This window comes from Diplotaxodon limnothrissa, linkage group LG15 (assembly GCF_057381915.1).
Source record: "Diplotaxodon limnothrissa isolate DT_005_m linkage group LG15, D_limnothrissa_male_GT1.1, whole genome shotgun sequence".
In the NCBI taxonomy this organism is placed as follows: Eukaryota; Metazoa; Chordata; class Actinopteri; order Cichliformes; family Cichlidae; genus Diplotaxodon; species Diplotaxodon limnothrissa.
Genome location: NC_140610.1, coordinates 31,704,093 through 31,716,930, shown reverse-complemented (window position 1 = coordinate 31,716,930; position 12,838 = coordinate 31,704,093). Strand labels below are relative to the sequence as shown.

Genomic DNA, 12,838 nt, shown 5'->3' with positions numbered 1-12,838 from the left:
GCCTCAGTTATGGACACATTTTTGTACCTCTTATTCATCCAGAACCAGTCTCTCATGACACTCTCTGGTAGGCAAGTGACCTTCTGGGCTTCCCTGATTTTGGATTCCAGCCTTCTCCTCCATGGGAGGGCTTTTATATCCGATTCTATATATAGCTCTTTAAACCTCATTTTGGTTGGAAATGTCCTCCCACTCGATTAACCTTTACCCTGTTCTGCCACGCTCTTCATACAAGGTCATGTGAGAATAGGTCAGTGTAATGAAGGTCATCTTCATTACTTAACTGTATAAACATGAGTAATTTTAATATTTATATTACAGGAAAGGGCACTCATACAAAAGTTTGTTTTTATTGGTTTTCCTTGTGGGCAGTCTTCCAGCTGGTACCGTTTAATGTCTGCCTAGGAAAAGAGATTTCAATTAGTATAGAATGTTTGGTTAAGCTGGTGGAAACCAGTACTTTAACACTTACATTTTGGATGAGATTGTCTTACCTTTGTTTTCTTTTGATGGTGTGCCAGCCACAAGAGTCCTCAGGCATCTCGAGTGCCGTTTTAAAGGTTCCTGGTGCTACCCATAGCTATATTAGTTTATTGTAGATTGTAGTCGTTAGGCCAAGTGGGAAATATTTTATTTACTAATTGCAATTATGTTAATTATGTCTACAATATTGATTTGATATCAATAAAGGTTATTACGTAAGACAGTTAGCACTGTTGCCTCACAGCAAGAAGCTCCTGAGTTCAATTCCACCACCTGGCCGGGGTCTTTCGGTGTGGTGTTTGCATGTTTTCCCCGTGTTTGGATGGGTTCTTTCCAGGTACTCAGGCTTCCTCACACAGTCCAAAGACATGCAGTTAGCGCAGTTAGGTTAACTGGTAACTCTAAATTACCCATAGGCGTGACTGTGAGAGTAACTGTTGTCTGTGTCTGTGTGTTAGTCCTGCGACATACTGGTGACCTGTCCAGGGTATACCTTGCCTCTCGGCCTAAGACAGCTGGGATAGACTCCAGTCCACCTGCAACCCTGAAAAATGATAAGTGGAAGAGAATGGATGGATGGAACCCCAGATCATTGTATGACTTGAGGACCAATTAGCCGCAGTCTATAAAAGGCTGCTAGTTAACATCGGAGGCTGTTACAGGAACCATGTCCCACCCCTGGCCTACACTCTTTTTTTTTGGAATTTTAATGTTGGTGAATAAACACCAACAGGTTTGTCTGCACTTCATCTCTGCCTCAATCCTCCTCTTTGAACCCAGCTCCTATAGGCCATCCTAACAGTCAGGTATTGGTATGGGGAATTTACTCCAAGTCAATTGGATGTCTTATTTCTAGCCTCCTGTCTATGCTGGTGCCATATTGTTATCTGGGGCGATCGTGGCTCAAGAGTTGGGAGTTCGCCTTGTAATCGGAAGGCTGCCGGTTCGAGCCCCAGCTTGGACAGTCTTGGTCGTTGTGTCCTTGGGCAAGACACTTCACCTGTTGCCTACTGGTGGTGGTCAGAGGGCCCGGTGGCGCCAGTGTCCGGCAGCCTCGCCTCTGTCAGTGCGCCCCAGGGTGGCTGTGGCTACGATGTAGCTTGCCATCACCAGTGTGTGAATGGGTGTGTGACTGGGTGGATGACTGGTTGTGTAAAGCGCTTTGGGGTCCTTAGGGACTAGTAAAGCACTATACAAATACAGGCCATTTACCATTTGTTATCTAAACCCACTGAAGAATTTGGAGCATTTTCTGCTGTGTGCCACGTGACAGGAAGAGAACCTTTGGACAGTGCTCAGACTTGATTACCCCACACGGCCTGGGGTTAATGCATAAAGATGTGGGGACATTAACTGTCAGTTAGATAAAGTGTTAAACAAAGCCATCTGAAGCAAATCTGTTTGTTCAAATTAGCATCAGCAGATGTAGTTCTACATTTTTTTTATTTTTCTGACTCCCGTGTATTAATCGCAGTGTCAGCCTCAGAGCCTCTGTGTCATTTGAACTTCACAACACAGCTCTTACTTGTGATGCCTCATCGGTGTATCTGTGGCCAGTTGTGGCTCTTCATCACTCAGCATGGTATTATCTTAACAATTAGTGTAACTGCACACTTTTGTCTTGAGGCAGCAGATAGAAAATTACAGTCAAAGGTGCAAATCATATGTGCATCTACATATTACACCTAGAGGAGCTGCTTTGCCATGGAAACCCACACTGGAGCTCCCAGTGCAGTGTTTGTGCTAATGTTGATGGAAGAGGTTTGGAACTCTGCCGTTATTAAGTTTCAGAGCGATGGCGATTTGTAGTCCTTATTGCTTCAGGGCTTGGCATCCCCATTCTTTACTTATATGGTCTGCAACTGGAGTTGCTGTGGTTCCACTTTGCTATAATACCACTTCCAGCTGGTCATGGAGTAATGACGAGAGAAGATGTTTCAAAAACTATTACAGTATCACACCTGAATTCAGTCTTTAGAACAATCACAGATGTGGTGCTTGATTTTATACACTTGTAAGATGAAGAACATCTGAATCAGAGATTAAGCTGTGTGGTCTGGTAGTTTTAATGTAACAAGTAGTCTTAAGTTAAATCTTGTTAACGGCTCATCAAATGGCTCAGTCTGTATTTCAGTATATACTTACAAAGGCACATATCTGCTAACAAGACTTTCTAGTTATCGTTCCTTTCTCTTTCTCATCATTCAAACTCTGAGAGGGCGTGGCTTGGTGGCAAAATGTGTTCATCATTGCAGAAATCTCCTGACGCTTGCCAGGCTCCCTCCCTGGCTCCCTCTAAAGTCGTTAGCTGGCAGACTAATTAAGAACAACCAGACAGTAGCACGTGCACGCTGACTCTCGGGAGGCTCTTCATCATACAGCACCAGCAGAACGAAGTCTCTGTCATGAAACCTCCCTCAATCTCAACCTAAACTCTGAGTCTGGAGTAGATTTCATTTTACAGCCATGTTGTCTGAAAACCATTCATCATTTATCAGCCTCCTGCCTGCCGCTGCTGCTCATTCATCATTTAAAGTGAGTTAGAGGGTGTCCACAAGGCTGTGATTCATAGTCTACTATTCTGTCTGATGTGTTTGCTGTTTATTTGTCTCTGTCTGGCCATCTTCCCACACGAGTGTTTGTGTTCTTCCCTGAGCCGTGACTGGGCTCAGTCATGGTGTTCTCCAGCTTCACCTGTCAGTCCCGTGCTTTTCTACATATTGCATCAGAAGGTTTAAAGAAGCTTGAACTTGTGCTACAGAAGTCGTCCGTGCAGTCACAGGAGCAACAGTTTAGTATCCTGAGGGCTTTTTACATGGTCAGACTCGTGGCCAGGCTTCAGACTCTAGTCTACCATCTTCACCAGATCTGAAAGACCTCCTCCAGAGCAGTGCCTAAAATGGAATTCGTTTTTTTTTCTTCCTCAAAACCACTCCTGTGAAATCTGTTCCACGTGCGAGTGGCGGCCGCCCGCCTCGTCTTTGTTTCAATATTTCAGAGTCACTAAGTGGTGAGTTGCCAGGCGATGCAGCAGGGGCAGCACGATTAAGGGGGCGTGATAGGCAGCTTGTGGCTGAGGGCGATCCGGAGGGATACAAAGCCCAGTTGGCTGCCTGCCCGTTTTCCATTCATATTCCCTCTGCCAACACACAGACACACACACCACTTAGCTGTACACACCCATATACTTCCTCACACAGTTGCCAGACAAGAGACACTCTGCACACTTGTGCAGTCCCACACACAGCTTTCACCCACTAAACCGAGCACTTTCTCTGATTAAGACCCGCTGTAAAGAGATGCTAATAAAACATGGCTGCTGCACAAGGTGCTCAGCTTTCTAATTCAGCTAACAGCCATGCAGTCAACACTGTTAAATGTTTTGGTAAAAAGTAAAACTTGATGTCTGTTTATCTCCTCAGGACACAAGATCTGTGTGCTTGTGATGGGGAGAACCAAGAAGATTTCCCCGGTGAACTAACACTTCATTTTGACCCCCTGACCCCAGACGGGCTGCCGTGTACCCCTGCTAACGCTGTGGAGGTGCACAGGGGTTCACAGCCAGGTGAGGACAGTTGCAGTAGATGTTTCACAGACCGGCAACAGCAGATTTTGCTTTGAGTTATATCATATAGAGTTATCACGATGGGATAGTTTGACCTGCTATGAAACCAATAAAGACCAAAGCTATGTTCTGATTTGGTGTTTTACACTTTTTATTTGGTGGCTCATCAGTAATTTGGTGGCATGAAGTGGGTTAAACCAGATACTGTTGTATCTTTGATAATGGAAGTCATTTCTTTGTACAGGCTGTAGTGAGAACATAGCTTATACTCACTACAGCCTGTACATACTTATAGTTACAGAATATTCACAACATACTTCATACCGTGTACATTATAACATACCATAATAGACCCATTTCTGTAATACACTCACATATCTATATTATTGCTAATATATATTGTAATATATCTATATCACTAAAGCACTTCTGGATGGATGCAAACTGCATTTCGTTGCCCTGTACCTGTGCATGTGCAATGACAATAAAGTTGAATTCTATTCTATTCTTTCTTGGGTAGTTATCAAGGGTTATATAATTGAATAAACTGACTTTTTAGGAAGTTGAATAAGTTTTTGTGCACATAAAACAATGTACAGCGACATTTCTTTCTTACATTTGTTTTGTCTGGCTTTAAAGCCAATATCAGAAATGAAAGTTGTTATAATTGTAAAGCGCTTTGAGGGCCCCGAAAAGCGCTATATAAATGCAATCCATTATTATTATTATTATTATTATTATTATTATTATTATTATTATTATTATTATTATAAGCTTATTAAATCTGAGAACAAAACAGAAGAGAAATCCCCTTTTAAAGTCATCTTGTAAGTAGTCTGATTCACTATAGGAGATGAAGAAGTTCTGGATTTTACGTACTAGCATCCTACACTTCCTTTTCCTTCATAGAATTTAAGCCCTAGTTGGACTAGGTTTCCCTTGTGACATGCATTTGTTTCTTCTCTCATTCTGCCTGTGTGTTTGGCAGGAGAAGTACTTGTTTCATCACCCTGTCGCTCCTTCCCAAGTCCGGGAGTTGAAGGAGTGACGATGTGAGACTGACATTGGGCTAATGTGCAGGAAATCTCTGTGCTTGTGTGTCCAAACGTTTCACTGGTACTCTAGAAACTGCCAAAGATGGTAGTCACCGAGCTAATGCTGAACTGTGCTGCTTTAATATGGTATCTCGGTGAAACTGTTGTTAGCAAAGTGTGACATCGAAGTATGGCTAACGGTAGTTTCCATCTTCTCTGCTGCTGCCCACAGACTATGTGAGGAGCAGTGGGAAAGTCCCAGAGGAGGCTGTCGTTGATGAGGAGGCCATCCTGACTCTCCTGGAGAACAGTCAGTCTTTCCTCCCACTCTCCCAGACATCCAACCACTCGACCCTGTTAGGTAACACAGCCTCTTTCATTCGTGCACGTTTTTAATTTTCTATGCTCGATTTTGCTTCCCATGATTAAACTGTGATTTTTAGGTGATAATTTTAAGGCCGTCTTCCGCAAACAGCATTTCAAAGATGCCGATTCAGTGGTCGGGTCATGTGACTTTGACTCCAGAAGCTTCTGAAATGGATTTTTATGGCTGTTTTGGATTGTTGTCCTGTTGTAAAAGCCACTTTTTTCCCCTTTCCATCCATATTTTCTGATATTTAGTGGATTCTTTCCTCCATATACATCTGGTTCTTGTCCACTTGGCTGCCACTACACCCTGAAAGGAGAAAATATTGACCTCAATGCTTAACAGCTGTCCAAGTGTTGTTTTCTTTAGTAAAAAGCATCTTTAGTTTCTTCTTGTTCTCTTCTACATTTTAAATTCTTCTAAGTTGGTGGCCAAAAACTTGTGAATAAAAGTTTGTAAGCAGACGACATTTCTAGCTTTGATTAACTGGCTGATCTGGAGAGAAAGTTATTGCGTACAGCTGTCTGATATTGTCTGTGTGCTTTATTTTGTCCTCCATGCAGACAGCAGCCGGGACCAAGCCATCATTGACTTGCTGGCAGGCCTGGAGGACGATGGTTTCTGCAGGACACCCGCTAGGCAGAATTCCCAGTCCCGCTCACTCCCCGGTGTCACGAACTACAACTGCAACAGTGATGAAGAGGAAGCAGGCCCAGAACTGGACAAGGAAGAGGCAGAACTCAGTGTTATAATGTCACAGCGTTGGGACAGCGACCCTACTGAGAGTGCTTCCTCTCAGAGGCATGTTTATCTCTGCATGGTTGAAGGCAAAAGTATAACCATCAGTTTTAGAGTATGTTGTGCATCAAAATGTTTTCATTTTTTAGTAATAAGTACAAGTGTAAGCTACACCTTTTTTGTTTCTGGTTGTATCTTAAATAAATAGGTGAGCGATCGCTGTACACGATCTGTGAGTCATCCCCAGTGAGCTCTGCCTGGGCATTTTTCTTTAATAATACGGTTCCTGTCGTTGGTGTGTGTGTGCACAGACCCTGCATGAAGGAGACAGAAAACTGCTTCAGTGATGCCCAGCAGGAGTCCTCTGACGAAGACATGGAGTGGAGTGGAAACAACTCTATGTTCGCTAACCTGTCCATCCCGCAGCTCGATGGCGCCGCAGACGAGAGCAGCGGTGAGTTGTCCTATGATGAGATGTACTGATAAAGCATGAAGTGTCAGCTTGCTTTGATGCCCATCTGACACCCCCCACTGATTCACGCTCTGTCAAGTATGTCAGGAGACGGGATCTGATAGCTGCTACAGAAGACAAAGTTAGTATGATTTTTAGTTTTGGCTCTATGACCTGACAGGCTACAATTTGATGCCAGACTCGGGGGTAAAAACTGACTCTCTGGGGTTAATTAACTGTTCCGTTTTTAGAGCGCGCATGTGTGTTTGGAAAGATGACTACAACTTCATAGACTGGTAATAGACTCATTGTACATGGACAACAAAATATGGGTACTTCACGCCAGCTGTGCAGGAATAAATAACAAACAGGAGAAATGTATACCATCGAGAAGAATATCATATGCTTTATACTTATTATGAATTGTTTTTATATATTTAATAACTCATTATAGATATAAGATCTGTCTGCATATATTCACATAGAAGTATTATCAGTCCATAGCATGACCATATTTGAGCTGTTATTTATCACCCCACCTGCATTAGATGACTTTATCAGTAGCTCAACTGGGCCAAAAGCAGAACAACTACATTATCAGAAGAGCCAGAGCAGAGAATGAGGGACAAGCTTCCTGCTGATGCACATGTTAGTGATGTTCTAGTTGCCCTGTGTCTTATGTAGAGCGATGGTCACTTTCTTATTGAGCTTAAATTATGAATTTTGGCATTCAACATGTTATAATGGCATAGAAATATTGTAGTAGTTTGACTTTTTAAAATTTAAATTAGTGCTGTCAGCGTTAATAGCATTAAAATGACGTTAACGCCATTAACGCGGCAAATCTCGGTTAGCAGGTTAACACGTGTGCAGGGCTGCATGGTGCTAATGCGTTGATGCCGCATTAGTGAAACGTTTGGGGTGATCCACGTTAACTCGTTAACGGAGAATTGCCGTGTTAATGCGGTTATGGCGTTAACGTCCTTTTAACGAGATTAACGCTGACAGCACTAATTTAAATATATCAAAATAGTGATCGATCTCACCCTGGGGTTTTGGGCTAAGATTCATGGGTGATTGCGCTGTCTGATCAGATGAATTTCAGGTTAATTTCTTGCAGCTGTGGATACTAACTGATATGCCTCTTCTTCTCACATGCTGTATCCATAGATTCCTCCTTAACAGATAGTGGCTCAATGACGCAGTCTTCGCTTACGGCCACTGAAAAGATGTTGGGCAAAAGAAATCCCATCCCAGGGGAGACGGTCCACCTTGAGCCACCATCTACAGCTAAGATCCTTTTGGAGTGCAAGCATCCCGAGCACATACCAGTTCACGTGTTGGACACGGAGCAGCCGCTTGACAAGCACTTTCAGTTAAAAAGCAGTCAGGACAGCAGTAGTGAATGTTTGACAGGGTTCAAGGTGAATAAAGAAATCCCCTACATCCAGCCAGTCAAGCACCCTATTCCCTGCATATTAGCCAATCACCCTGAGGTGTCTCCCATCTGCATGGACAAAGAAGAACTACGACCTTTGTACACCTACGATAAGAAAGCTTCGATAGCTTTGGATAAGACGGATATTGAAAGTTTCCCATTTGGTAATGGAAAGGTCGCCAAGGACAGGAAGAAGTACAGCAGTATAAAGAATGTAGAAACAAACCGTCTGTCCATTCTTCAGAACCACAGGGGCTTTTCTCTCTGTTATTCTGAGCTGAGAAACTGCTCAGCTAAGACTGACCTGGAACTGAACACGAAAGACAATAAAAGCCCCCTTCTGAGGAGCATCACATCAGCCCCATCGACCTTGAAGGAGGACGAGTTTCTTGATCCTCATGAGGACGAAATTGGTAAAGACGGCGAGGAAGGAGATGTCGGTGAGCTGAAAATCAGGTACGAGGACTATCAGGAAAATAAGACTGAGAGGACTATTGTTGCCCAGCAGGAGGCACACTACAAGTTTTTCCCCAGTGTCATTCTCTCCAACTGCCTCAGCAGAAAGAAACCTGGGAACAAGAAAATGGCTGACACCTGCAGTAAAGTAGAACAGGCCCAACCTCGCAGGTCTAAGCTAAAGATGAACAAAAAAAGGCTAGGTATGACAGGACCTAGGAACAAATTAAAGATGGTCCAAAGCTCTACCTCTGATGGCCAGATTAGCACCGGCATCACCTCAGTAACACCTGCTAGTCCTGTGACTACGGACACTGAAATGCTGATTTCTGAGGATCATCAGGATTTACAAGAGGCCGAGTTGATCAAAGAGGAAACGATTGTGAAAAATGAGTCTGAAAGTGAGGAGCGGTCCATAGGTGAACAAGCAGAACCACAGCCAGAGCCCCTTGTCTCCAGCTCTGCTACCAATTCCTATTTTTCTGAGGAAACTAAAGACTCTACTGAGGATGTGGTAAGCCCACTGCAAGATTTGTCTGCCAAAGTCACCTGTACTAAACCGTCAGCACTGCCAGGTAGTAAATACACCCTGAGGACCAAACGGAAGATGAAATATGATTCAGAGGATGGGGAACACTCAAGTGCTACTCGTTCTAAAAACCTAGCTTCTGTCAAAGAACGACTTAAGGACAATGATGTCTCAGGTGGGCAAGAAGTAAAGTATCAGAGAAGACGCAAGAAGGAACCTCCTATTATTATAAAGTACATTATTATTAACAGGTTCAAGGGAGAGAAAAACATGCTGGTGAAGATGTCCAAAGTGAATGCAGCTGAGCAGTTGGTGGTGTTGACGCCAGACAAGCTAGAGCACTATAAAAAACTGGCTCCTCTCAAGGATTTCTGGCCCAAGGTACCAGAATCCACTGCTGTTAAGTTTCCCATGACTGAACCAAAAGCCAAAAAACATCCCAAAAGAAAGGCAAAGGTTAACTCCACAAATAAAAAGACTATCAACAACTCCTCCAAACCTCTGATCAGACAGGGTGAAAGGGTTCAGAGGCCAAAAGGCCGCAAAAAAGCCCCAGTCCTGCCATCTCTGCCACCCCCTAGACCATGTTACTGTGAGTTGGCACATGACTATGATGTTGACTATTCAGATGTCATGGTAGAGTTGGGCTACCTCTCAGATAGATCCCAAAGCCCGAGAGACTCAACGCCTCCACGCTGTTGGTCCCCAAGTGACCCCCTCATGAATACCAGGAGTTCAAAAGAGCTGATAAATCCACACATTGACCCATGTCTTAGTTCTGCTTTCCAAAAGCCACATAGATCGTCTACAGCCAAAGGAGCATGTAGTAAGTGTCAAACTGCCAAACCCAAGAGACTGTCAGATGCTAAAAGGAAAACAAGTAAGTCTGCAGAAAAGCCTAAAACTGAGAAGGCAAAACAAGGTAATCCTGCTATTTCGAGGCAGAGGATCAAAGCTGGAGGGGCTGTCAACAGTTCTACAAGCACTACAAGACCTAGAAGGTCTCGTAAAAAGAAAACAGAGGAACCCAAAAGCTATGACTTAAGTAAAGAGAGCTCCCAACTCCTTTTCCCAGAGGATGAGTTGCCTCCTTCTGAGAACTCTTCACAAGAGGTTCCTCCATTTCAACAGCAGGTGGGCAAAGACAGCCAGAGCACGTCCCAGACTCCATCTACACCAGAAAGGAACTCAGTAACCAAGTTTATCAAGCCAAAGGTTGAAGACTGTGAGACTTCCATCATGGAGGTCAACCAAAGCATTTCGGCACCTGCTCAGACGAAGCAGCAAGCTTGTCAGACCACCGTGGTAAAGGCAGAGGATTCACAGGATTATTGCACAGACTTTCTGCCTCCAGTACAGGAACACAATAAAGATGCCCAGCTAAAAGAAGTTCTCCCACACTCAGGCCCCAAGAACGGGGAGATCCCCCCTCTCTCTGAGACCCCATCTGGCTTGGCTGTCCTCAAGAAGCTTCTTCAGACGAGGCAGAAGGGACAGCCCCTTCCCATACAAGTGGTTGGTACAGCAAGCCACTCTACAGCCATAGCCCAGGCGGCAGCACTTCTAATTCCCACCACTAAACCCACTAAATCCAGAAAAGCCCCCACCCTCACTTCTCGGAAACCCAGGGCCCCAAAATCTACCACAGCAAAAGAAAAGGGGCCGAGAAACAGGAAAGGCAAGACAAGCAGTACTCAGCCAAAACTGTCAGTAAAGCAGGAGGGAAGCATGTCAGATGAATGTCCCCTCTTCCTGTCAGACCCGGGACTGGACAGATGCAATTTCATAGAGGACAGCTTGTCACCAGAGCTCCCGCACAACTACACATTTGATATAAATGCTATCGATCAAACAGAGTTCTCCAGTCCGTACAGTGGCAGTCAGTTTGTCGTGACTGATAAAAATTTACCGGTCAAATTCCTGAGTGACATCAGCCAGGATTCTGTATCTGCTCAGGCGCCGGACTCCGAAAAGAAACTTGACAGGCTGCTTTGTTCTGGGGAGGATCTTCAAAGGGGCTCTGACTGCAACAGAGCAAGGCCGGACAGCCCCGACCTTTTAGATGGGCATACGAACCGCGAGCCTACATCAAGCCTCACGTCCCTCAAGAGCAGAGAGTGGGACTTCTCTTTAGGTAAAGCCCACACGCTCAGCCCCTTTCAAGACTTTCACTGTGAGAGGAAAGAGCTGCTCTTTTCAGTTTTCGACTCACTGCCTTTAAGCTCCGCTTCATTCGTCGACCACGAGGGCTCACCAACAGGTGAGCTGCCGGAGGGCATTGACGGACTAACATCCACCACCCCCAGCAGCTCTCCACGCTCCATCAGCTCGCTATCACAGGTGAGGGCAAGCCAGCTGCAGCGAGGGACAGCGGCCGGAGGAGCCCACATTCTCAAGCCCCTCATGTCCCCTCCCAGCCGAGAGGAGATCCTCAGCACTCTTCTGGACCTGGAGATGTCAGAGGCCACCTTCCTGGAGCCTTTCTGCAGTGACCCCTCTGATGCCCCAGGGAAGCCAATGTAAGAGTAACAGCAACAGTAACCATCATCTAGCATGCATTATTTACTAAATATAACAAAATAAATGTATTAGTAAAGTTTTCACATAAGAGCCAGAATCTAACTCAGGGGTGTCAAACTCAAATGCACAGTGGGCCAAAATTTAAAACTGTCGCAGGCTAACATTAATATTTATTGAAAAAAAATCTTCCTCCAGATATAAGAATTAAACTTTTCTTATGGACTTAAACAAGTTTTGCTGAAAAGCTGAATATGGAACAAGCAAAGCTTAATACTAAACAATATATATTAGGGGTGCAACGATACACAAAATTCACGGTTCGGTTCGATACTTTGGTGTCACGGTTCGATATTTTTTCGATCCAAAAAAATGTTCATGCCTTTTTAATTTGTCATTTATTAAAATTATAAATATATATTTTAACTCAAAAGTACAGTTTTTAAATTTAATGTTGCTGAAACAAAGTAATAAAAAAAAAAAAAATCTGATTGAGGAATCACTCATCTTTGGAAAAGAGAGTTTATTACAGAGAAACACGTTAACGAGCTAACTGCGCTAACACACTAGTTCCCACCAATGTAATTGAGCATTGCATGGCACATCCAACATACTGTTTTACTTTAGTCCATGACGCGCTTACCTTCGGGGTCATACGTCACATGAAAACCAAAATAGTTCCAAACACCAGATCTGAATGAGGGTGGGGGAGGTTCAATTTGCCATGTTGCAAGGAGAGCTTAACTTCTGTCTGCTAGCTTGCCCTGCGCTCAGTGAATCTGCGTTCGACTACTCCGCCTAGGCTGCACTGTCGAGCGCAGATCCACTGAGCGCTCAACACAGACAGCATCGACAGAAGGAAAGTTGATAAAATAAATTAAAAATTTTGTATTGTTCGATACATATGCGTACCGAACCGAAAGCACTGTATCGAACGGTTCAATATCGAGTATCGTTGCACCCCTAATATATATATTAGCTGTATAATACCAGTAGGCCAGCTCTAATAGTAATTTGGTATGGCTTTGTGGGCCAAATGTAATTAGGCTGCGGGCCAGAGTTTGACACCTATGATCTAACTGATTGTGATGGTTGGTAAGGTTTTATATTTGTTTGTGGGATTTTTTTTAGCTTCCCTCACAGGCTTTTTAATTGGGTTGTAAAACATCTTAATCGACAAAGTACTGCAATAAATAAAAGGAAGGTTGTCAGATAAGAGAATAGAAGTCCAGTGAGGAAAGAGTTTTAGCATTTGTTTTA

The 12,838-nt window shown here is 44.0% G+C and overlaps 1 protein-coding gene across 2 annotated transcripts in view; it reads left to right on the top strand.

Moving 5' to 3' along the window:
• The window catches only part of rev3l (REV3 like, DNA directed polymerase zeta catalytic subunit), an 87,300-nt gene that overhangs the window by 58,703 nt on the left and 15,759 nt on the right, over positions 1 to 12,838 (top strand). For both annotated transcript variants that reach the window (XM_085372471.1, XM_085372470.1), the window contains exons 9-13: positions 3,906 to 4,048; positions 5,315 to 5,443; positions 6,013 to 6,250; positions 6,499 to 6,641; positions 7,809 to 11,580. In XM_085372471.1, the coding sequence (XP_085228597.1) occupies positions 3,906 to 4,048; positions 5,315 to 5,443; positions 6,013 to 6,250; positions 6,499 to 6,641; positions 7,809 to 11,580 (4,425 nt within the window). The remainder of the gene's footprint in view (positions 1 to 3,905; positions 4,049 to 5,314; positions 5,444 to 6,012; positions 6,251 to 6,498; positions 6,642 to 7,808; positions 11,581 to 12,838) is intronic.